The following is a 26238-nucleotide window of genomic DNA, read 5'->3' as shown; positions in this document are numbered from 1 at the left end:
CATAGAGGCACTACGTAATCAAGGACTACAGAACGCTTACGTAAAAAGCTTGAAAAATGTTGCTACATGTGTATGGTATTTGTTTGTTTGAACGAGGTGCGTGGGTGCCATCACTCCAGAAAAGAGAAGGAAGAACGAACTGGGCTCGCGCTGTGAATCTAACCGGTCAGCGCTGCAACCGTTGTTGTAAATATAATCTGTAAATAGTTTCTCGTCTTACTGACTCGTCCTTCGCGTAAGAATATCTACAGAGGTTCTACAGCTACCTTAATTCTACACAAGAAAAGCAGGGAGATACATATAGGGAGAGGGGTCAGACAGGGAGACATAATTTCTCCAAAGCTATTCACTGCGTGCTTAGAAGAATTCAAACTATTAAACTGGGAAGGCTTAGGAGTAAAGATCGACGACAAATATCTCAGCAGCCTTCGGTTTGCCGATGACATTGTTCCATTGTACAACAATGCAGACAAGTTACAACAAATGATTGGAGACCTTAACAGAGAGAGTGTAAGAGTGGGGTTGAATATTATTATGCAGAAGATGAAGATAATGATAAATAGCCGGGCAAAGGAACAAGAGATCAGGATCGCCAGTCGGCCACTAGAGACTGCGAAGGAGTACGTTTACCTAGGTCAATTAATCACAGGGAACCCTGATCATGAGAAGGAAATTCACAGAAGAATAAAAATAGGTTGGATCGCATACGGCAGACATTGCCAGCTCCTGACTGGAAGCTTACCAGTCAGGAGCTGAGTCAGGAGTCAGGAGTCAGGAGTCAGTCAGTTTTCAATAATAAGGTGAGCTTACCAGCTTACCTTATTATTGAAAACTAAGGTGTGCAATCAGTGCAATTTGCCAGTGCTGACATATGGGGCAGAGACTTGAGAATAAGTTAAGGACCACGCAAAGAGCGATCGAACGAGGATTGCTAGCCATAACGTAAATAGAGAGAAAGAGAGCGGTTTAGATCAGAGAGCGAACTGGTATAGACGATATTCTAATTGACATCAAGAGGAAAAAATGTAGCTGGGCAGGTCATGTAATGCGCCGGTTAGATAACCGTTGGACAATTAGGGTTACAGAATAGCTACCAAGAGAAGGAAAACACAATCGAGGACGACAAAATACTAAGTGGAGTGATGAAATTAGGAAATTCGCGGGCGCTAGTTGGAATCGGTTGGCGCAGGACAGGGGTAAATGGAGATCGCAGGGAGAGGCCTTCGTCCTGCAGTGGACATAAAGCATGATGATGATGATGATGATGGAGGAGGTGGTGGGCCCCCCCCCCCGAAAAAAAATCCTGGGTACGTGCCTGCTACCATCGATATAGCGCCACTGATATCGGTAGTACTGAATAGCGCTTTATAAATGGTTTTATCGATAGCGCGGAATCGATAGCGTCAAATTACGCGCCGTATTGCGCGTAAACAAGACAACATAAAATAAGCGACTTTTCCCATTTTTCCATTGCATAAAATAAGTGTTACTGATAATCAGTTATCGCAAGTTATTTGATAACATCACTAGCATAAAATTGCAAAACTAACAATAGAACTTTCAATAGCAAACATTGTGATACTATCAATGGTGTTATTGACAGTACTGCCATCGATGACGTTTGTTGCACTACCGATAAATAAAAGAAACTATCACTACGATTGATAATCAATTTACCGATATGTTTTCATAACCGCATGCTGTTATGCTCTCGCGACACGCTGTGTGATCGAGCAGATGGGTGAAGGAGTTGACTCATTGCTTTCCAAAATGACGATATCATGAAAACATAGACTCGTGCCTTCTGTTCCCCTGAAATTAATTAAGGCAAATAAATATGCCTTGTGGTAGAGTACATGTGTGTCGCGTACCAACGCAGTTACTGAAGTACAACTGTAAACAAATAATGCCTGTGGTCAATGAAGCAGTTAACATGTATTTATGGACTAATTGATGTTGGATCGTGGTGTTATAGAGTCCGGATATAGTTTCTCAGCGCTTTATGCGTAGCTTTGCTTTCTGCAGTCCCTATACTGGCTAAAGAAGCCTCTCCGGTACCCGCCGTGGTTGCTCAGTGGCTATGGTGTTGGGCTGCTGAGCACGAGGTCGCGGGATCAAATCCCGGCCACGGCGTCCGCATTTCGATGGGGGCGAAATGCGAAAACACCCGTGTACTTAGGTTTAGGTGCACGTTAAAGAACCCCAGGTGGTCAAAATTTCCGGAGTCCTCCACTACGGCGTGCCTCATAATCAGAAATTGGTTTTGGCACGTAAAACCCCATAATTTAATATTAATTTTTTATGATACAGATTTCAGCAAAGGGATCATTATGCCAGCGAAGATGAGCCGTTTTGGCAATATGCTTATACCTGTGGATGCATGTTATAGTTTCTTCTTCTTTTCTTTCCTGGAGTATATCACACGTTAGTGTTTAAGTGCCCCCCCCCCCCCCCCCTCCGCAATTCCACACCGGTCTAACTGGTTAAAGATGCACGCATTTGTGCGCGCAAAATTACCACAAAACTGCACTGAAGTACACATGTACGTAAGACAGCAGACATAGGGGCGCCAAGACTGTGTCCTGTGCCCGCGTATAAACAAATTTAAGACAGCTAGACACCGTGCGCTTGGTGTCTTTGTGTCCACGCTTGCTTCAGTGTGGCTCATTCTTAAATATTGCGCACAAATTTAACTTTGCAAGAGCGTAAGCACGTCTATAAGTTCCGTCTATACGCAGGCGCTGCATGCAAACGCGAAGTCCTTCTGTATCTTTGTGCAAAACCTAACCTGTCTTTCGCATGCTTTCGTGTTGTTTGGCTCAGTGTAAACAGGAAAACAACGCCGTCCCTGCAGGAGATAGATGATCTCCCCTATCATCCGGCCCACTCGCGAAAGAATCACGAGACAATGAAACAGCAACGAATGATGTCTCGAGGTCCCTTTCATCGACATTGCTACGGTAGCGTTTCTCGAAGAATTGCGTTCGCATTGTCTCTCTCGACGTTCTTGCGCATTCTTGCTCTTTGCGCTGTGGTGTCCTTCTACAGGGAAAAAAATGATGCGGAGGTTCCATCCGTTCTCATCGGTTTATGGCTTACCGTGGGAATGCATATGGTTGTGCGCTTCGCAGGCGCAAGGCCTTATATATATATATATATATATATATATATATATATATATATATATATATATATATATATATATATATATATATATATATATATATATATATATATATATATATATATATATATATATATATATATATATATATATATATATATATATATATATATATTGTCGTATTGCAGTGTGGGGTTAGTCCGGTCACGACAACGCGCTGTTCGCGGGATGAAATGCAAACGGCCGCCTGCGCGACTGGAAGATGGCGAACGCACGCAAATACATGTGACGTCATCTGCACCGGCATTGTCGGTTGTACCTGGGGTAGCGTACCGAGAAAAAGATGCGTACGTTACACTACAATGACTTGTGTACATTAAGAGGCGTTGTTAATTATTGAATGAAAGTTGTCTCTTATGCGTTGGTCTTCGGGGCACAGTACGAAAAGCATGGGCAAACCTACGTCTTCTCGAAGTACGACGGTATAAAAGGTGCTTCACACGGTAGGAATAATGTAGCGGTTAACATTCAAAAGCTTTAGTGTCTGAAGAATGGCTGGGAGAGACCATCGCCCTGCAGCGAATATGAGATAGTCAGATGACGGTTATGATGGAGGCGATGATGTGTTAAATACGCAATCTGCAAATTCTGCATCAACTTTCACGCAACCGTTAGGAAAAAGATATCTGTCGAAACTGCAGTGCAGAATAGCTTGGATAAGGAATAATAGTCAGCATTGGAACAATGATCACAGTATCCGTTGATTACAATGATTGCGACGATGCTGCAATGCCTGGAACGCTCTTGTATTGGGCTCTTTCCGTGCACGTTGAACGAGGTGGCCAAAGTGTTCTGCTACGCTCCGCCGAGGCGTTGGAGCTTTGGCGCTATAAATTCCACATTTTCGCGACATATTTTCCCGGAAGTATAAGTTAAAGGCACTTACTTGATTCTTTTCTTTTTTTTCTGCATTCAGTTACGGTGCGCTCAGTAAATATCGAGCGGCGTTACTTCGTGCCCTCATCATCGCTTCCCGCGTCACCGAAAAATCGCGAATGCCGGAAGACGCAAAACATAATCTTAGGACTTCGACGATTTGACTGGCACAACGTTTCGGAGTTGATAGCGGACAAGTGTTTTCTGTCATCGCTCGTCTGTAAGCTGCGCGTTTTCGGTTGAACCTTTGTCCCTCGATCTCGCAAGCCATGGACGAAACAAAGTATACCGTCGGTAATACACCCCGCATTTCTCCGTGACGCACACTGCGAGCCAGGCGCTATCACCGGTATGAATTATTTATGAACTGGCCACTGGCGACTGACGGCGTAAACACGTTCGATATACGGGCCTCCGACCAGGGCGGAAACGCTTCGTTGTCGCTCGATGCAGACGCGGCACGCTGTCCCATTAATTATCTTGCGCCTCAACTGTCATTCCTCGTTGGAGGCTATATGCCAGACAGTAATTAACTGACGTTGTTGCACAGGGCAATCGGTTGCTGAATTCGTGTAAGATGTTGCCTGCAGCGCAAAATGGAAGGGGGGGGGGGAGGGGCGGAAAGAAACCTTGTGTGCGTGTGCGTAAGTAAATCAAGACAGTCTACCTCGATTAAATCAAGGTAGACTACCTTACCTTTTTAAAGCGCAGCACGAGAAGCCATTATTTTTCTCACAGATCGCCTATGTGGCGAGAATAGCGGCTCGGGCAACCTCTCGATGCTTTGAGCTTGCATACGAGGGTTTATCGGCCAGTCGCGCCTGCCCTGAACGTCACGTGCTTCATGAGCGGCTGCAGTTGGGAGGATTCTATGGCTGCGGATGGAGCTGGCTAACACTGCCAGGGCAGCGTTTATTGTACATACGTAGCAAAGAGAAGAGCAGGAGGCAGGGATGTTAACCAGAGTGACCTCCGGTTGGCTACCCTACACCGGGGGAATGGGAAAGGGGAAAACAATGATGACAGGACAGAGCAGGGGAGGCAGCAGTCTGGTAGAGCACGTGGTAGAGTTGGTCGTAGCTCTATGATAGAGTTGGCACGCGTCATGAGGTTAGGTGTGGGCTCGTCTCCCACTGACGGCAAAAAAAAAAACAGCTTTTTTTTTCGTTTGGTTTTCTTGACTAACAATACCTACTTTGGTCTTAATTAAACTCTTATCTACACTTCGTACGTTTAAATTGAGCTGCGCTCGTCTTGGCTATGTTGTCCGTTGCCTTGTGTTTTCTTTCAGTGCAGAGCCGTTTAATGAAATCATTGTCCTGTACCCGAGACCATAGTGCGGATGCGTATGCGCCCATTTGCCTTCGTTATTCAGATAACGATCACCGATGAGCTTGGAGAGCCGAACGACGAGGTTTTTGTAGCCAACTGCGTTACAGCTTCATTTGAATACTTTAATCCACCTTCTACGTTTCTCAACCAAAAACTGACGACACGATAGCTAAAATTTTCTTATTTCTTTCTAAATGTTTTCCTTTTTTTTGTTTGGAGTTGTATTTTTCACCGATATTCTTTTACTTTCGATTGGCTTGGAGCCTGCCATACGATTGGTCGTGCGAGCTTTTCTCGCATTCATCCACATGCATATATTCGGAACACGGGGTTCCGAAAAGCTGCCCTAAGTGCCTGTTCTTTTTTTCGTTCCCAAGACGGTTAGCAATTTAGCGAGGATGGAATAAGAGGATCATCCCAGGAAGGCAAGGTAGCGCTTGAAAACTCTTTCTGCAGGAGCGACCGCCGCAACCGTCGAATTTCTGTCTCTTTTAGAAAGTTCTTCAATGAAGCGCAGCTTTTCTTTTTTTTTTTATTCGCTTGGGTTGTCACGCGGCGCAACTCGGGGATCAAATCAAATTCAAGCACGAAGGCCAGTTTCGTGTAGATGCAACAAAAAAGCGACTCGTGGAAAATGTGTTGCTCGTGATCCATCGTTCCTTTCTTCAAGCGCACTCACTCTGTGCTCGAGTTGAGGGAAGAACACGCTGCATCACGGCAGAAGGAGAAGTCTCAAACATCGAGTCTCACATACGGGACACTAATTAGTCCCGCAACAAAAGCAGCGGCCAGCGCCGCGTTTGTTCTCACACTGATAGCGCTCAGGTGTATATACTGTGGCCCACCCTACAGAACTATAACAGAAAGGTTGTGTGATTAGAGGTGCACCTTCTGCAGACGCGCTAAGTGAGCGCTACAATTAGAAGGCGTGCGAATCTTCTCGCAAGCGTTCACCCGTGCATTTACGAAGCGCTTATACGAGTCTATATATACCACTGCGAGCCAGTGAGTCTGGTCTTTCCTTCGCATCGTTCATGCGAAAGTGGGGTGTCGAATGTGCTCGGGCCATTGGTCGCGCGACGATTGCCGTTTCTTTTTTTTTTCTTTTTTTTGCCCTGGCCGTGTACACCCATTGTCTGCTATGACTTTATCCGTCGAGAACGAGGACATGGTTTCGGTTCCCGGAGGGTGTGAGCTAGCCAAGTTATTATCCTAGTAAAAAAGAAAAAGAAAGAAATATGAACTCTCAGTGAGTTTCTCTGGGAGGATATTTTTTTTAATGAAAAGCCACGTTTAGCACACGGCCACGCGTTACAAAAGCACAAACCTTCCAAGTCCATCTTTTCCTCTTAACGGCGCCCTCTGAGGCGATACATCCAATCTTTCTTTCACCGTCTTCTGTGCCAGTAAGCTGTTCAAGCGCACACTATCTCCATTTAGCGAAGTCATCGATTTAAGCAAATGACTGGCCACTGCCGTGTCTCGGTTGCCCCCCACGATCGCGCGCGAAGGACAGTGGGCCGCAGTTCTGCAGCCATCTCTCGAACAAAATAACAAACAAGTCACGCCTGGCGTGCTCTCCTCTCGTACCAATATTTCTTTCGCCTCGCTCTCCGTTCTTCTTCGTTTGCATATTTGTGCCGTAACCGCGCGCGAGCCGCCGCTTTTGTTCTGACAGCATTGTCGTTGCTCTCTCCCTGCGTGACCCGGTTCTCCCCGGTCGGGGAAAAAAATAACCCGGCGCCGTCACCCCCTTTTCCTTCCCTTTTCCACTCTCTCTCTCTTCTTTGTGTAACGGATGCTGTATTGCCAGGTCTCCCCGCTTACTCTCTCTCTCTCTCTCTTGTTTTTTGTTTGTTTGTTTTTTAAGCGCATGGTAAACCACACACAGCTAGACGGCCTCAAGGCGTGCTCGGAGTTCGGCAAAAAAAAAAAAAAATCGCCAGGGACCATCGTCGCCGGCTTCGGCGCGTGACCTTGTTTGACTTAGTGGCATACAGTGTGCAGACCGCGCTCACGACAGAGAGTGAGATGCCGAACTTTGACCTCCTATTGTGATGTTACACAACGACGAAACGATGAAGATTGGTCATGGTTGCTCGCCATAAGGTACGGGGGTATATTCGTTTTTTTTTTTTCCTGCGTTCTATCTTCTGATCTCAACCGGGGAGGTGGTGCCCGCACCAGTTTAAAGTAAAAGCGGTAAAGGCGAGTTGTTGTAGAAATGTTTACGCATGTAAATTAAAAGTAAATAAAAAAATGGCTATGTCGATTGCCCTGATGAACTCATTGGATAAAGTTTCCAAGCCTACACTCAAAGGTTTCGGCTACGGCCGGCTTCCTTCTGGCTGTTACGTAGAAAGCCTTCTTTGCTAAGCCTCAGCGTCGGCTTCTCTGCACCACCGCAGGAGGTGTCTCGAAACAATGTAATACGCTTTCGAAGACATTAGCGCTCCAGCCAATTTTTTTGTCGTATTGTATTTTTTGTGGCTTTAGCATTTTCTTGCAGTCAGTTTCGCTTACTCCAGTGAGCACATTGCCAGTCTAAAAGTACAGAATGTTTCACGTGACTGCGGCCATTATTCGCAAAAGAGAGAATAATCTGAAGGATTTCCACTGCCACTCGAGCTTAAACTTGCGGCACCTATTGTCGGCCTTTGCGGAAGCAACAACCACATGCTGAACGCTACTAAAGTGCCACTGGTCTTGCTCCTAACGTCTGTAACCATAAATGAAAACTTTGTGGATATGAGTAGCTGTATTGTGTCCGAAGCGAAGTATTGAAACTTATAAGAGAGAGAGGGGGGGGGGGAATGTAAGACAGGGAGACTAACCAGATATCTGTCAGGTGGGCTGTCCTGCACGGGGAAAAGGGGATGAGGGATTGAAGTAATTAATGAAATAAGAATAAGGGAGAGCGCTCACGTCTACATAAATAAATAGAGAGATAGAGAGATGAAGAGGAAAGGCAGGGAGGTTAACCAGATATCAGTCTCCGGTTTGCTACCCTACACTGTGGTTGGGAAGTAAGGGTTAAAAAGAGGACATCACATTAATAACAAAAAATACAGGGTGTCCATAAGCGTCTCCTCAGGATCATTGATTGGAGGAAAGTCAATATAGCAAGCATGATTTTCTTTGTCGACGACGGAGAAAGGCCACACACCTCGGTTTCTTTGCAGAACGGCTACACGTGTACGTGTTGTGGAATCAATGCGAGTAGATATTTAAGAGGTGGCGGAGTACGGCAGGCTGTGTAACGCTTAGGATAGGTGACCCGCGGTGTACTGTGGCGATGGATTAACGGGTCGCAGGTCTCTTTGTGTACGTGAAACCGCTCGCTGGCTGACGTATTTGTCGAGGCATCTCCTTGACAGCTAGCGCCGCTATTCTCAATGGGAGGCAGGATGCTTAAGTGCAAGGCAGTTTTCCCACCCGCTCTATTGTAATGGGCCCGCTTGTGCACCGGTTCTCGGTTGTTGTCAGCGCTGTTGCCGTTCTCGAAAAACAAAACAAAGAAAAACAAGTGAGCCGTCTTCATTGTGTCTCCGACGCCTATCACTTGCGTGACCCTGTTCCCTCCTAACTGGAACGTTACCTAGTGTGTCTAGTTACAGGCGACGTTAGCTTAGTGGCTGCTCGGTTGTGCGTGTTGTGTACGTATGCCACGTGTAACGTTGTCAAGGATAGCGAGGCTGTGTACCCGTTCTTTCTTTTTTTCTCTGTTTCTTTTTTAAGCGGCAGGCCACGAGTTGGCAGTAAATCTGACGAATGCACGACCAGCTTAGTGGGCGGGAATTTCCATAACGTATCGGCTAATCACGCTCCAAGCAGGAATGAAAGCGAAAGACACAGAATTAACTCAGGAAATGACGTCGGTGTCCGGAGTGCATGGGTTCACCATGTCCGGAGTCCTTTTTATATGTCTAGTTTTGGTCACCGCTTGTCGCATGCAGTTGTCGCATGCAGCCATTATGAAGCACCAACCTTTCGTTGCCCATCGCTTTCTTTAGCGTACTTGTATAGCTATCGTCGCTGTTCTGTATAGAGTGCTGTTATCACGTCGTATGCAGTACGAGACTTGACTGTACAGATAGAGTGGTTGTTCAGGTAAGGCACGCTGTGACTGTACGGTCGCATGTTGCCGATATAGTGGGTGTTCTTTTTTTTTTTTAGATCCACCAAATTGTTTAAAGATTGCCTATGGCACATAGCACAATGCTAACCCTCGTTCTAAATTACTCGATGAGTGGACCATTACCCTTACGAGAAATCAAAGTGTTCGATTGAATAGTTAAGGAATTGCGCTAATTATTTTTTTAACTAATTGCCTTACGCCACATCTTTCAGTCTGCGAATAATAGCCGCTGAGTTCGCACGGCGTAGCCACTTGGAACGAATTCTGTGAACAGCACGAGTTCCGTGAAATCAATTTTCAATGTGTCCATCGAAATGCATTGGTGGTCCAGTTACTTTTGTACTTCCGTGCATCAAACAGCGGTTTCTTAAAGAAATAACCGGATCGCCAATCGATTTTTTCGTCACCCATAGATCAGACATGACAACATACGTTTCAATAAAGAACAAGCTCAAAACCAGCATCTGAACCATCAATAAAGCATTGCACCCCCCCCCCCCCTCAGTAAATGTAGTGGTGGTTTTAAACAGCTTCGCTAAATTAACCTTAATTCGCCTTAATTAACACGAAAGGTCGAGAGTTCGCGTTCCTTGATTAACTCTATCTGAAGTAACAGCGGCTAATTAATATCACCTTAATTAACACCAATAGTCATCCCTTATCATGCTAGCCGCCGAACATGATAAGCGAATGTTCGATAAGGTTAATAACGACCGACGAGGGTTGATAATGGTTTATGTACTGATTGGATCAAGTTCCATAACATTGATAATGACACCGGGCTGCGTTGAGATGAGCAAGTGGCACAGTGCTTACGCATGCTACCAGATGAGTTTCTGCGTGATTTTATTTATTTATTTATTTATTTATTTATTTTGTACTTTCTGCATTCCGTAGTCGCTGTTGACGACTGGGATAGCCCTCCCTTTGGTGGCCCACGTTTCGAGTCTCATCATTGATTAAAAACGCAACCGCGCCTTATTTGTGTCTGTCCATAGGAGCAACTGAAGAATTTCTGCGGGACGCGTACGCAAATGAATAAAACTGAAGAAAACAAGAAAAAAAGAAAGGAGGCCCGAGCAGCAAGGCTGAGGCTCAAAGGCTCACCGTCGGCGTAGCTGGGCGGCAGGAACCGCAGGTAGCGCAGGTTGGCGCTCCCCCAGTACGGGTTCTGCAGGTTGTTGCAGTAGCCGTCGTACGTCCGGAACCGCTGTGCCGAGCACGGGGGCGCCAGCCTGCCGGACTTGTACGGGCACAGGGCCTGGGCCAGGGTTCCGCGCACGTCCACCTTGGTCAGGCCGAAGGTGACGTCGCGCGGCGACAGCCTCAGCTCCCGGGCCAGGTTCTTGCTGGCCTGCTCGGTGATGAGCGCCAGCGCCGAGATGTTCTTGGACACCACCTTGGTCTTTCCCATGGCGCCCAGGAACCACGGCGGCTGGCCCGGTCGCATGGCGACGCCGCTCGAGAACAGCGCCGGCTCGGTGATGTTCCAGATGTGCTGCTGCCTGGCGGCCGAGAGAGAGAGAGAGAGACAGATCACGGACATAGCTTTAGAACTTCAGAAGGAACGAGACAAACGGAGCCTAGGGCGAAGCGTCACTAAAGTGCCTCAGGTGTTGATCCTAACGTCTGCAGCCTTAACGAAAAACTTTGTGGACATGAGTAGCTGTATTGTGTTCGAGGCGCAGGATTGAAAGTTATAAGAGAGAGAGGGGGGGGAAAACGTAAGACAGGGAGGCTAACCAGACATATGTCAGGTCTGCTGCCCTGCACGGGGAAAAGGGATTGAAGTAAACAATGAAAAGAGAAAAAGGAAGAAAGGCCACGTGCACAATAATAAAAGAAATAGAGATAAATGAAGAGGAAAGGCGGGGAGGTTTACCAGATATCAGTCTCCTGTTTGCTACTCTATACTGGGGTTGGGAGATAGGGGTTAGAAAGAGGACAACGCATTAATAAAAAATACATTGTGTCCATAAGCGTCTTCTAGGGTTCATTGATTGGAGGAAAGTCAATATAGCAAGCGTGATTTTCTTTGTCGACGACGGAGAAAAGCCATACACCTCAGGTTTTTTGCAGACCGACTGTTCGTGTTAGGATGTCAACGCGAGTAGATATTTAAGAGGTGGCGGAGTGCGGCAGGCTGTGTAACGCTTAGGAGAGGTGACCCGCGGTGTAGTTGTGACAGTTTTGCAGCCTTAAAGACTTAGGACTATTCTAATCCCGAACCAAAGTAGGCGACCGCTGTAGTTACAGCTGCTGAGTCCTATACACACAGGGACAGAGAGTGAATGAGGGGCATAAAGAAGAACTGCTTCAACCACACACACACAGAGGCAGTGAAATCAACCACGAAGGAGGCATACGCGAGTACCGCGTACAGTCCACGGTGACTCCATTCTGCGCGACTACATCCACGGTCACAGTGCTCGTTGCTCGTTTCGAAGGCTCCGAGAGAGACTATCCGCGTGACGCTCCCGTTTGCGGTGTAACCTGCTGAGTTCGTTGCTGTCGGTGCATTGCTATCTCGCTATAGATCGATCCGATCGTTTTAAGGAATTCGAAAGCTGTTTTCCCTCGATGCGCTTTACGGCCGTCACTTCAGGACGGAAGCACAGCACCTCCTCACCCACGGCCTGCTGACGGACGGCGGAACCGTGTTTAACCGTGCCACTTTGAGGCAGTCCGCCCATTTGTGATGGTAAACGCGGAGGTGTCAGAGGTCGCCGAAATGAGGGGCCACAGAAGTGTCAGGAAAACGCAGAAGAAAACATCCGGCGAACAGCAGAGAAGGCAGAAAGAACGAAGCTGGCATACGCATTTAATAAAGCAATGACGCAGTCGTCGTTTCCTCTCCCGTATCTGTAGAAGACCCTTCAGAATATGTTTCTTTCTCGCGTTTCCTGGTCACTTGTTCAGCTCCTCCGTTTCCATTTGTATATTTGAAATTCGCCCTAAAGACATTGTGAAATGTAATACTGGTACGTCTGGACATGACAAACACCGCCTCTTAAATTATATATATAAAAAAGGCAAGCAATTGTATTACGTAATCCCCACGTGACAGAGCGTTTACAGTAAGTAGATTGGTAACTGCCTATAAATGGTTAAACAGTATTGCAGTCAACGGATACGGGAATGCAGAAGCACGACAGCTACTCTGTCTGTGGCAATCAGCGTACATTTTCGGGTGTTTTTTTACTGCCCGGCTGCTACCCGATACAGCGTTAAATTTTCGTTCTTCAGGGGCGAATTTATTAGTGCTGAAGTTATTCGGCCCTCTGACTTCGCCATTGATTTAAGAACACTGATCTGAGTCCAAATATCAGAGAGTCAAGAGCACAGTGCATGACTCAATGGCTTAGCGCGGTGTATCGGTTTCATAGGCGTCACTTCGGACCACGAAGCACAAAATTCCAGTCATAAGCTATGTATTCCAACTTTTTATTGCTTACAACTTATCAAGAAAAGCGAAACGGCAGGATAAAATTGAAAAATTTTCTTCTACACTGCTTCGTTCTTGCGTGCTAGGTTGCGAACAATTAGAAATAGCTAGCACGCAAATTATCACGCAGAAAATAAGGTTCTCTCTCTAATAGAACGCTAATTTGGGTGCTATTAAAGAGTTGTAGAGCGGGGTTCCTTCCCAGGCCGAGAAAGAAAAGGAAGTTCAGCCTTATTCAAATTTACCGGGATAATACAGCCAAGGCATGGCGTTAAGCACCAGTTCACAGACGGCAAACAAGCACAAGTTTGGCTTTGTTGTCAGCAGCACCGTCATCGTCACACTCACAATCATTTGGCATAACAAGGTGGTGATTGTACTGCAGTTGACGATTATAATGATGATTATGATTATGATGATTATGATTATAGTCATACCAACGCAACAAACACACTTGGTTTTCGTCTAGTTGATTCACTTGGTGCGTCTTATGGGTCACAGCTAAAGCGTTGCGCACGGTCAAACTGCAGCAAAGCGCCTGGCCCCACGAGAAGCGCTTGACCACCGATCCTTGGTAGCCGCGAAGTGAGTCGTCACTATGTACTCCGGAAGGCCGGCAGGGACGACCCGCCGAACAACCTGCCCCGTCCGAGGAGCGTCTTTGAACGGGACGTCTGTACGACGTCCGCTCCGCAAGCGAGGGAGGACGTCACCTTCGGCGGTGCACTGGCGTTTTCGCGAAACCTTGACGAGGCTGTTTTATCTCTTGCGCAACCCTCTTCCTTGCACAATAGTACAAGCGCAGGGACAGGATACGGTCGTCCTTGCACGAAAAAAAAAAGGAGGCAGTGGAGACGTTTCAGTCATCTGCCATGTTTCGATCCCGTAATAATGAAAACAAGAAAGAAATGAAGAAAGAAAGAAAGAAAAGAAGGAAGTAAGGTGAAAATTTATTCACGCTTGGACAGCATGCCCAGTTGTTTCCGCTTGTTTGCGGGACGCGTTTCCGTGCACAGTTATCGAAGGTGGAAAGAGAGAGGAATGAAGAACTCGTTGGCGGTGGTCCCGCGATCTGCCTGTCTAAGGGCCTGCATTTTCATTTCACTTTTCTATTTTCTTCTTTCTTTCTTTTTTTTATCTCTCTCTCAGCTGCGCGGAGGGTGAAACGTGCAAGAAAAAAAAAAGCTGCGGACAGAAATAAAATACTCGTAGCCGCTCGAAATGAGAGTCAATCAACCTCGCAAAACTGCCCCGTCCAAGGTCGCACATCACTCGGACGTATCTGCGTTGTGCCCCGGTAACTTGCCGGATGCGAGTGTCACGCCGATGGTGCGGGAACCAGAAAGCGACGTTTCTTCCAACGCGCGCGTGCTTGCCGTGTATCCTTCGTTGTCGCGTTGCTTGCGCTTTTGTCGCATATGTGTTTACGTTCTTTAGTCTCAACTTCTTTCCCCTCTCACCTATGTGTGCATTTTCCTTTCTTTATTTCCTCCCTTTCCCACGTCAGACTGTTATGGTAACGCTTGGAGTACACACACACGTATATATAGCTCTGATGGTGTATCGAGTCACCCGTCAAGTCTCACTAGGCAAGGGGCGGATCCAGGGTGCTGCATCGAGTGCGGCGGCGTCAGACATTTAGGTAATCTCTGGGGTTTTACGTGCCGAAAACTACGATTTGATTCCGAGGCGCGCCGTAGTTGGGGGCTCCGGCTTAATTTTGACCACGTGGGGCTCTTTACCGTGCACCCGGTAACAGGAACGCGAGAATTTGGGAGAGACGCCATTGCGTAGGAGCTAAGGGTTAGCGGCGACCACCTTGACTTCTTTCACCGTGCGCCGTAAAAACGGTGGTACACGAGCGTTTATATAGTTGCTTTCGCAACGCCGCAGCCGCGGCCGGTAGTCGAACCCCCGACCTCGAGCTCAGCAGCAGAATGCCATAGCAAGTGATCCATAGTCTCGTGCAGTGTCTGTCGTGGCACATTTACAGCTTCGCTGATTCTCGCAATGCAGCGGCGTGCTGCTTGAGGTCTTCGGGTTTTTTGAGGCCCTTCGATCGCGCAACGACGTGGCTGCTGTGGAGGAGCGTTCCCGTACTGAAGTTTTCACCGCTTGACGAAAAAAGCCGGCACATCCCACGCCCTTCTGGGAGTCGACGGGATGCGAAGCAGTGTGCGGGCAGCCTACCATGTTGACGAAAATCCCATGAGAGCACCAAGCCGTAGGCGCCTCCTGTTTCGTGACCTATACATCACACGCATAACACGACATTCATGTCATGACTTATCATGTATGTTCGTGATAGACTCTTGTCCTACTATGCCAATTTTGGCACATACCAAGTTAACGAAACGACCATGAGAGCACCAAGACGTAGGCGCCTAGGCAGATACTGTCAAAGCGGCAAATGTTTGCCAAGAAGTGCTTCGCATTTAAAGGCCTCCATCGGCAAGACCTAATCGAAAGTCCCCACGAGGACGTCTCTCGCAGGGCAGGCGTCGATACGGTGCATTTAAAACCCCATCAATCAGCACATTTCGTCTCTCTAGCAGACCATAAATCTTTCGCGGAGAGACCTCCCTGGTCTATGTGAGCGGAAACGTTAATGGCGGACGCCCTTTTCGATTCACCCCGGCAGTCGGCCGGGCGCGTCGCACCAGCGCCTGGGTCACGTGTCACGGACGCGCGGCGGTTGGGAAGAACCACGAGATTACTAGAATGGTTATAATAACCATCTGCGGCGCCGTGTAATGATAGGTGTATCCGCATAATCAATTGTGAGTGCCGGCTAAACAGATCCTGATTAATGGTGTTAGCATTGAGCTGACGCGCAGGACGAGCTACAGGTATATGTATATTCGCAGACCGGCCGGTGTCTCAGAGTAATCGAGCAAGCGAGTGTTCTGTCACCATCAATACGCAGATATATGGTCTTGTTTAATGCTTCAAGTGTATGCGTACTCTCAGCCATGGAGTCCCACCATTGCACCGATAAGCAGGATTGCTCAAGCCACCGAGTGAGGGAGGCGAGCTCCTCGATCAGGATGTGAAGACTGATGACCGATCTCGAAGCAAGATTGCGTTTTGATGGCGCGAACATTGCATGTTGAGAGAGAGAGAGAGAGAGAGCGACTTTTAATGTTAGAAAAGCGGAGAGGTTGGCCTTAATAAAAGTTCTGGCCCACTACACAGCTGGAGGTGAAAAATGGGAACAAGAGACAGAGAACGAAGCGTTCGTTGCGATAACAAAAAATGGTGGTGAATGAACTTGAAAAGCGAGGACTCCTCAAAGTTTCAAATCCAGACCGCCCTCCTGGAATAACCTGATGACAAAGTTTAGAATGTGGCACCTACTACAAGAGTCTGGCCAGGGCCAGGTTGAGTGATGAACTTGGAGAAATCATATATGCCAGTGATTGTCTTTGCACAGCTTATTCAGGGCAGATGTACAAGGCGTGTTACGTAGTCTCGGGCATATCGCACTCCTGGCAGACCGGATTGTCTGCACGGCCGACGAGTCGTAGACAGCTCCGAGTGAACGCCACGCAAAATGCGCGGCCGGCTTGCTTTGCTTCTTTTGTTGGTGGATGGTAACCTCCCTCATATGTCTGGGTCGATCCCGTGGAGACCGTGATGACGGTAATTGGGCTATAGCCCCATATGTATCCAAGTTTTTTTTTTTTCGTGCAATAGTGTGTATACACTAGAGCATTAGTGTTTGGTCGAGGAAATGGGATGGTCACTTGCCTGGCATTATTATGATCTGTATTTGCCTCCTCGTCAGCGAGCTCATATGTGCATAGGCCACAGTGCATTGAAATCCGTCGAAGTGGTATACAGCACTGAGTTCACAAGGCGAAATCGTGTACGTCCGCCACATTTTGAGCAAGGAAACAGTAAAGTCCTCGTTTAAGGGCTAAGTCACCCGCCGTGGTTGCTCAGTGGCTATGGTGTTGGGCTGCTGAGCACGAGGTCGCGGGATCGAATCCCGGCCACGGCGGCCGCATTTCGATGGGGGCGAAATGCGAAAACACCCGTGTGCTTAGATTTAGGTGCACGTTAAAGAACCCCAGGTGGTCAAAATTTCCGGAGTCCTCCACTACGGCGTGCCTCATAATCAGAAAGTGGTTTTGGCACGTAAAACACCAAATATTATTATTAATATTTAAGGGCTAAGTCAAACACTTTGCTTGCAGCGCGGGTTTCGCTTCTCAAAGTACGCGGTACAGACTTGAGGCGGTTCCACCAACTGCACTGCTATTTTTTTCCAAGGTCTATTTTTTTTCAAATCCATGGCTAACATCGGCTATTCCCACAGAGAATGAACATGCGAACCCGTTGATACTTCATATAGCATGCTCGATTGGTCGTTTCAGAGCCCTCTGGGAGTGCGTCTAACCTTTACTGAAATACTGTTTCACAGCCGTGCATATTATGCGGGGATGCGTGGGTCGTACGGCTGTGGTAAACTGGCTTCGTCATCGCCGCTATATCTCGCTTTTGCTCACATCAAAAGCTATAGATGCTGTTTCACGCGACATCTCCTCTGTAACGCTCTGAAACGACCACTCGAATACGTACGTTGGTGACCAATCGTGCACTTCTGCTGAAAATTTCCGAGTTGCCGCAGACTCTGAAGCGCAGTTCTGGGTTTTTGTTCAGTTTTCATGCAATTAATAATGTTCTTGCTCTTAAAGTGTCTTTATCCCCCCCCCCCTCCCCTAAAAGAAAGTTTGTCAAAAAGAAAAGAGAAGTCAGTGGTGGCAGTATATGTGGTGGTGGATTGCATAGTAACAGGCAGATTTAGCCTGCGGAAAGAGGTCAACAACTGCTACGCCGGAGCGTCTCTTGCAGTGTCACTGAGGTACGCTATCACGCGCCCGTCAAACTGGTCTCTCTCAGGGACGCAAGGAGAAGACGGGAAGCTTCCTTGCTGGCTATAACTGACCCTTCTGCGAGCAGAGTGTGCTACACAAACTCATGCAGAAGCTTTTCTTTTTTCTTTAACAGGCCTTTAAGAGGAACGTACTTCTTTTCTCACAGCCCAAGAAATGTAGCCAAGGAATCGACTGGCATGCGTTCAGCACAGCGAACGAGGGGTCATTCGCCCTTAAAGGAAGGAGGAAATCAGCAATCCTCATCAGTAGCCTTTGTTTACGTCCACTGCCGGAAGAAGGCCGCACCTTTCGTTTTCCATTTAACCCCGTCTTTGCCAGCTAGCCACCAATGCCAATTTAGCCGTACTAGCCGCCTAGCCAATTTCGGAATTTCATCGCATCACCCAGTTCTCCACCGTCCTCGACAGGACTTTTCTTTTCTTGGCACCCATTCTGTAAGTCCATTTGACCAATCGCTATCTGAACTTTGGCTTGCCAAAGTCTACTTCTTTCTCATTATCTCAACAAGAATATCGGCTACCCCTTTGCTTTGTAATCCACACCGATGTATTTCTGTTTTGCAACGTCATGCATATCATAGTAAACGAGTAATAAGCCTCGCTAAACAACGAAGTCGCGTCTATTAGCGCTGGCAAACGCTTCTAAATGTGGGGCGGTATGCTGCGCATCTGGCATTAGCAGCGTGCAAAAAAAAAAAGAAAAAGAAAAATAGTAGAGGCGGTCTCCTCATACCATCCAAATCTTGGCCGATCCCCTGCAGTGAGTATGCACGAACATAGAAGGAAAGCCAAACCAAACGTTATCGGTGGATCGTGCCAAGAACATATAACGTTTACGTGGACGCCAGAAGCTTAGCAAGTGCAATTCCTGGCCAAGAAGTTGTTCGCCAGGCACCTATTTCTCGGCGTATTGGATGCGTTATCAATGTGCCTATAGAGAGGTAAAAACGTATTATCGACCAATCCTAGAGATGCAGAAACGTATTATGGACCACTGATGTTTACGGATCAAGATGGTCGAGAGAAAAGAAACAAGAAAATAGAGATTATCGCAGTCAACACTTGCACGACGTACTATACGTCGAAGTTCGAGTGTCCGCATTCGTTTTGCCGCCGTCGTACTTATAGCATCCGCATTCAATATTTACGTGGCGTCGTTCCATTACGCAGCCCTAGCCACCACGGTGTGCATTTATCTTGGTCAGGACGACTGCGAGGTTCACGATTCCACGACTCATGCGGTGCTTCTTAAGTGGGGTACTAGGTTGCGCAACCGGGCTGTGTCGAAATTCGATCATTAGCATTTTGAAGCTGAGCTTTCTTTCGCCCGTCTCGATTACGACTGTTGCGTTAATGGTAGCCATATCCGTCTCACCTGGAGAGACTAAGCGCGCCGATAAATTTGACGACCGAACCAATCGGCGTCGTTTCGCCTGAATATTCGTTTCTCTGGGGCCCGCGTTTGACACAACGGACGTTTCATAGCCATGGACACGTAATTGATATTTCGGGACTGGTTACGATTGCAGTTATTACACGAAAACCTCGGCAGCAGATTTTTCTACTAATATATGTCTTACCCGATGTGTCACATCAAGCTTTTCTTCCCTTATGAAATGAATGATACGTTCAAAATATATCGGTTTGAATAGTGGCTTTAGGAGTTGTATATTTTTTTTCCTGAAAAGGAGACATACTTCCATCGGATGACATGTGTATCCTTCCTATAATTTCCACTTGCTCTTTTTTCGACTTCCCTGTCGTCTTCTAATGGTTGAATCGTTATATTACTGTACAGTGTTTGGCAAAAGTACACGAGTTTGTTAAGTGCGACCGCCACGCTGGCTATACAGGCTGTTTCGAAGGAGTTACTACAGTATGCTCGAAGTTCCAACGCCCTGCGTAGGGAACGATAGCAACTCTCGCACTCATCAGTCAGGTCTCTAGAGTAAGGCACCTAGATACACATCTAAGGATCTTACTATGCAGTGTCGGTAGCGCCTCTGGAAGTGCACTCAGCCTAATAACATATAATGACAAAGGCACAGAATACATATGTAGCACGTATACACTTATGGCAAAGGCTTTGCAGATGATGGCAGCCGTATGACTGCGATTTGCTCGACACACGCGAACCTGACAACGAGGGAATGAAAACTGCTACGACGTATCTGAAGGCACAAACAGACCTCACAAATAAATAAGGGTGAGGAAGGAGGGGGAGGGGAGGCGGCGATGGCGGAAGGAGAGGCAGGATGCCAACACAAGCGGCCAAAACGCCGTGACGTCATAAGAACCGAGCGCGGTCTACGCCCGCATGGTTGTGACTGAGTCGCGCGCAACAGCCAAGCTGCGCTGAATTAGTGATGCCGATCGAGTCGGGAATGTCGCTTGATATGCGGACGGTGACGCGTCGGTAATGATTGCGCCACTTTGTACGTGCTCGACGAGGCGATCCAATGTGGCGCACGTGACCCAACTGCTCGCAAGTATGTGGCCTCTCGCGTCGCATACGTATACGCCGCATTTACCGATGCTCTCGTCTGTCACGCAGCCGCCCTCTGCGCGCGCCTTTCCAGATGCTCAGCAGACGGGGGGAATAATTATCGCAGCATCTTATCTGATTTACGTTTGCGATAGGCTGTCAATAATAATAATATTTGGGGTTTTACGTGCCAAAACCACTTTCTGATTATGAGGCACGCCGTAGTGGAGGACTCCGGAAATTTTGACCACCTGGGGTTCTTTAACGTGCAGCTAAATCTAAGCACACGGGTGTTTTTGCATTTCGCCCCCATCGAAATGCGGCCGCCGTGGCCGGGATTCGATCCCGCGACCTCGTGCTCAGCAGCCCAACACCATAGCCACTGAGCAACCACGGCGGGTATAGGCTGTCACCTAAATGGGGTGATGTGGTACGAAGCAGATAACAAAAAGAATTGAAGACGATGAACTGCGAATATAAAGACAGGCAGTTGCTGTACGATAGAGTACCGTTTAGGTATGTGGTGTTTCATTTGCTTTGCACTGTTGCTTATACGTACAGCGGCGTGAGCGCTATAAGAAACCGCTTGGGGCGCTTCTGTCGTTCCTTCGTCGATTTAGGCACCTCTGGCTTCCCAGAGGCCATTGGTTTCAGCGACAGCAGGGAGAAAGCAAACGTGTCTGCTATAGAGATTAAGAGGCGATTGGAAGCTTGGTGGAAGAAAAGTAGGGAAAGGCCAAACAACGGAGGCGTACAGAAACAAACTTCAAGATAGGTGTTCAGAAAGTTTGGGGATGGAAATCCTTCGTGGTATTTTTTATTTTTTTTGACATAGGTAAGCCATTAGGGGATATGATAGCCCCGTTCCAAAGGGGAGCCTCAAAGCATCCATCCAACCATCCGTCGTGTGCCTATGAAAGTTGTCATCCTCCAGAAGGCGACCTAAAAGGAAACAAATAGCAATTACGCTTGTTTTCGAAATGCTGACCGTCGCGTCCAGAGATTGGAATATTTATTCTCTTAAAAGCAGGGATATCTGCCTCATGGGTGATCGATCAAAACGTGCGTCTTATATTCGATCTCGCCGGACTGTCCTCGTTCTAAGCACTAGTCGTGACGTCTACTAACTACACGCCACATATAAAACTGCATTTTGAAACGTTATGAACCTGTCGTCTTCAAGATTATTTTATCTGCATCTGTTTATTTTTAAACATTCAGATCCAGCAGCGAATGTTTGTGTACAAAACACCAGATTGGAAAGCAGTGCTCTCGAAACGGAGCAGCATGTCTTCGCAGAACGAGCACCCGGAGAGTTGACATTGTTTCGTTAGGACGGCCGCGACTTTGTTTTTGCTCCTGCGTTCAGGTGCGCGTTTGCAGACTACCTTTTCAGCGTGATTTTTTTTTCTGCGTTCGTTCTTTCAAAAACACTGATCGTTTGCCTGTTTTCTTTTCTCTGCAGGTACGTTGCCCGACTGCTGCTGTCCGTTCTATCAGACTCAGACGCGGTGCTAGAAGGCAAGTTTACATTTTGGGTTCACAGATCCTGACAGCGAGAAGCGTTCCTTCTTTGTACGAAGCTGAACACGAAGTTGCGACGCTTCGGTGCCGTGCCCGGAAAAAGCATCTTTTGCGTCCAGCGGTCAGTGCTCAAGGGAACGGTATATAGGAATAACAAGTTGAAGTGTATTGGTAACTTACGTTCTCGAACTGTCAGCATGTCCAATGTCAACTTTACCCGAGACTTGGTAAACCAGAAAAGACGCAGGAAGCGGAACACTGGTGCCGACGCCGCACTCGAGTTCCCGCACTGTGTCCACGATGTAATTGATTTTGACAGCGACTGCTACGGTCAAGTTTATTGCTTATCAGTGAGTAATTAGGGCTATATTGCTTCCCGGAGGCTACACCAGTGGCTCAAAATAGCAAGTATGCGCAACTTTTCTTGTGTTAAAGCTGTCCAGATAGCAGAAAGTATGCATTTAAATTCGTCATGCCGATGTACCTGCGTTGTAGTTTCGGAGCCGAATAATAATAATAATAATAATAATAATAATAATAATAATAATAATAATAATAATAGCTGAATGGTAGCTTTTGTATTTTCAAGCAAGCAGTTCGTCCAAATTAATAGAGGTATTTGTTCTCCAATGTGGCGTCTCTCACAGTTCATCTATCATCTGTTAAATTGCAGCATCATTATATCATCTCATCATTGTAGAAGCCACTTGACGTGTACAAACTATCGCGGAAAGAAAAAAAATGGCCGCAATATCAGTCGAAGAGCGATTTACGCGTTACGTTAGCGCTGTTGCGGACAGCCACTGATGATGCCGACATCACCGTCGACTGGAGGTCGTCGTCCCTTTCTAACAGCGGGCAGTGTCTCCGGCTATTACTCGAAAAAAAAGAAGAAAGAAGAAAGAAAGAAAGAAGATAATGTCGGCACCCGTCGACAGATCTGTCGGGGCGGTCAGCTATAATCTCTCGCTCGTATTGCGAAACCCCGCGTGCCAGCGCTTTTACGTTCCCACCAGTCCTAAAGCCCGGCCGATCGTAACACCCGAATCGGCGCGGACGAGCCGCCGGCGACGCCCAATCGGGACCGCGATAATCGCGCCTCCGTCCCGTGCACGCACACGGCCGCTTAATTCCGCGCGCAGAAAACCCACGGTTCCTCTCCCACCTTCGTCCGTCTATCGGCGCCGCATAAAAAAAAAAAATGGCGCGGATTGCGCAAAGACGCGTCATCCGGGTGGGCCACGAGACCACTGGAGCTACGGGGCATGCCATGTCACGATGCGAGGTGCACGGCGTCAGCTGCCGCATTCCGTCCGGGGCATTTCCCAAGTTCCGTGTGTGGGCGCAATGCATCGCTCCCCCTCAGTCTCTCTCTCTCTCTCACTAAGACTCTGTATCTCTTCCTTGTGCGCCGTTAATACACAGGGGGGGGGGGGGGGGGGGGGGGGCGTGCGTCGCTGGCGGGTGAAAGTGTATTCCGGGCGCACAGCGCCCGACCTGCCTTGCCCCCAACCTAAAACCCCCTTCTTGAGACGGTTCCCGCCCCCCCCCCCCCCCCCTTCTTCCTCCTCTATCACCCTCCATTAATGATGTCCTCCCCGTGCGGCGTTGCGTAACGTCGTCCTCGCGACGATTACGCCGGAATCGGACGACGCTGTGGAGCGCCCCAAGGAGCGAGCTGTGCCAGCGACTATAGAGCCATGCGTTACGCCATGTGCCATGGGACAGGGCGCGGGAAAGAGGGGGAATTCCACCAGGAGGAAAGCAGCGCCTCACTTTCTTGCTTTCTCAATTTTCTTTCTTTCTTTCTTTCTTTCTTTCTTTCTTTCTTTCTTTCTTTCTTTCTTTCTTTCTTTCTTTCTTCCTTTCTTTCTTTCTTTCTTTCTTTCTTTCTTGAACGAAAGTGAATGCATCAGAAGTCGGTGGCGACGCCAGAAAGGGAGGACGTCGCCGATGCGGGAAGGAAGAATAAAAATGGAAGACACATTCTCGACGGCATTACTATCATTTGCGGAGGCTTCGCGTCCTCGCTAGTAATGATAGTAAGCGAGCGGCGTTCGTCGAGCGGGACATCTCGGTTCAGTTCGGTCCGCATCTTGTATTTGGCTCGCAACAATGCAGCGCGCTCCTCTGTATACCGGCGGCGTAATACGAGTGGCAAAGGTCTCGGGCTATTCGACGTCTAAGCACCCGGACGCGTATGTATATATGTTGGAGACTCTACATAGCAAGGATAAACTTGGCTCGGATAAAGGTCGAAGAGAAAGCGGATGAAGGAAAAAGCGCGCTCTACAAGTAAAAGGCAACAACACGAAAACACAGCAAAGCTTGTTCTAGTACGTGGCTAGTACAGTGCGAGTAAAATAAGGTGAAAGAATTCTGTAAGGCGGCGTTATATATATATATATATATATATATATATATATATATATATATATATATATATATATATATATATATATAATGAAGAACGAACGATCGTCTCTTCGTGGTCTCAAATCTCTGATCTTCAATAATAAGTAACGAAAAATTAAGTAGAGTCGAAGTTCTGATCAACCATGATCAGCAGACAAGCAAGCGAGGTCGATAATATAATTTCGGCAATACCAAGAATGTAAAGTGATGGCGCGTCTGCGCTTTGCGCCTTCTCGGGTGAATGTAATGATGCCCTCGCATATATAAAGTGTGCGCATATCTGACACACTTTGGGCTGCAATCTGTCCGTGTGCTGTGCCTGTACGAGACGGAGAAGGGACTTCGTTGGAGTAGGCTGTAAAAGAATCGGTGTTCCGCCGATTTTCACAGCGGGTAATGTCATTAGGCGACGGAGGTCCTATGGCGTCTCGTTCTGCGCGTGACTCCAGCTGTGTAATTGCGAAGTGCGCCCATTAGTGAGAGCCCCCCAGGGTTCAAATTTAGTAATGGAAGATGACTTACTGCGTACAAAGCGTCCTCCTTTTTTACATTTTTTTTTGTTCTCGGAGCTCTTCATAGACTTCCAGTTTGTTCAAGCAGCCCGTTTTTATACTCCCTGCCACCTAATTGTATTTTAATTTATTTTCGCTACCTTCTCACCATTTACGCTTACGTAATGTCACTGTGCTACGCTTCATTCTTGTCGAATTAGATGCATGAAGCCGTTGTATGTCCATGCATGTGTACTTAAAATTTGAGGGATTAGCCTGCTCTCTCACATCGTAATTATGTTTGTTATTCCATAAGTTCACGTTACCTCTATCTGTTCGCGTTTCTAGAAGTTGCGGCATGAAGGTGCACATTCAATCGCACCTGACAGAAGACGCCAGCCGAGTACAATTTGCATAATTGCATACAATTTGCATCAAAGCGCATATTCACACGAAGTTAGGCCGGAATAACACAGCATTCGTTCCAAGCACAATCGCTACGTACTTACAACGATAGGGCAACGTTTGAAACCTTCTGCGGAAAAAAAAAAGAAAAGCGCTCGAATTTGTAGCTGAAGTTTACGATCGACATTTTACTTGCTTGTTAATAATATAGCTATGTGCAGGAGAGTTTGGCAACACGTGTGATGCCTCGTACTTAATCTCTCACTTAATTAAACAGCTGATATCGATGTCAGGCCCGTCAATAGCGTTCCTCCCGCTGAACAAATTATCGTTTGTAGAGAACCCGGCGACACAGCAGTTGGCAACATTTCCGATTTCATCCGACTAATTATGTCAATCAAACATTTCTGTTAACCAAACGTGTGACGAATACCGCGGTAGATAGCTCAGAGAATCACGGTAGTATACTTGCTTCAGACACTCTAGTGACTTTCTGCGTTTTGCTTCGTGGCTCCCAGGTGTTCAGCTACATTATATACAAGTGAAGCCCCCCCTGGGAGCTCGGCTTTGCCGCAGTGTTCGCGCTCTTGCTTTTTCTTCGGCGCTTGTCGGGGCGACATGAAAGGCATGTTTCCTAAACAGTCCCCCGTCCCGAAACACACCGGATGCCGCGCGTGTTTTGGTGTCGTAAGCAAGCCCCGCGATCGGCAATGCTGTCCGAAAAAGATATACTGCCTGCCGCAAAAGCCCGCGAGGTGATCTTCCGGAGAGAGAGAGTGGGGGGAAGGGAATTTGGTCCGATGAATGCAACAAGCACGGCCACCGAAGTGCACTTGGTCACGAAGACATTCGAGCACGTAATATCTGTGCTGCCTCGGCGTTGCCCCTGGGTCTGTGATATCGGGCAGAGAGTTGCTCCACGGGGCATTGCACTTTCTCACGGCATGCGGGCAATGACCTCATTTATTATTATTATTATTATTATTTATTTTTTTGAAGGAATGAGGGCCCACTGGGCGTACTCTTGGGAACGCGAATAATGA

The 26238-nt window shown here is 47.5% G+C and overlaps 2 protein-coding genes across 3 annotated transcripts in view; one reads left to right on the top strand and one right to left on the bottom strand.

Annotated features, from left to right (window-relative positions):
* The window catches only part of LOC139061250 (major facilitator superfamily domain-containing protein 4A-like), a 457040-nt gene that overhangs the window by 177840 nt on the left and 252962 nt on the right, over positions 1–26238 (top strand). The gene's annotated exons all lie outside the window — the stretch shown is intronic.
* LOC139061248 (uncharacterized) overlaps positions 1–26238 on the bottom strand; it is a 185020-nt gene that overhangs the window by 79341 nt on the left and 79441 nt on the right. Inside the window, exon 2 of the mRNA XM_070540955.1 lies at positions 10638–11035. Within this exon, the coding sequence (XP_070397056.1) occupies positions 10638–11035 (398 nt within the window). The remainder of the gene's footprint in view (positions 1–10637; positions 11036–26238) is intronic.

The sequence above is a fragment of the Dermacentor albipictus genome, chromosome 6, assembly GCF_038994185.2.
Source record: "Dermacentor albipictus isolate Rhodes 1998 colony chromosome 6, USDA_Dalb.pri_finalv2, whole genome shotgun sequence".
Taxonomy (NCBI): domain Eukaryota; kingdom Metazoa; phylum Arthropoda; class Arachnida; order Ixodida; family Ixodidae; genus Dermacentor; species Dermacentor albipictus.
Note: the sequence above shows the minus strand (reverse complement) of the source record. Positions and strands in the feature narration are given on the sequence as shown.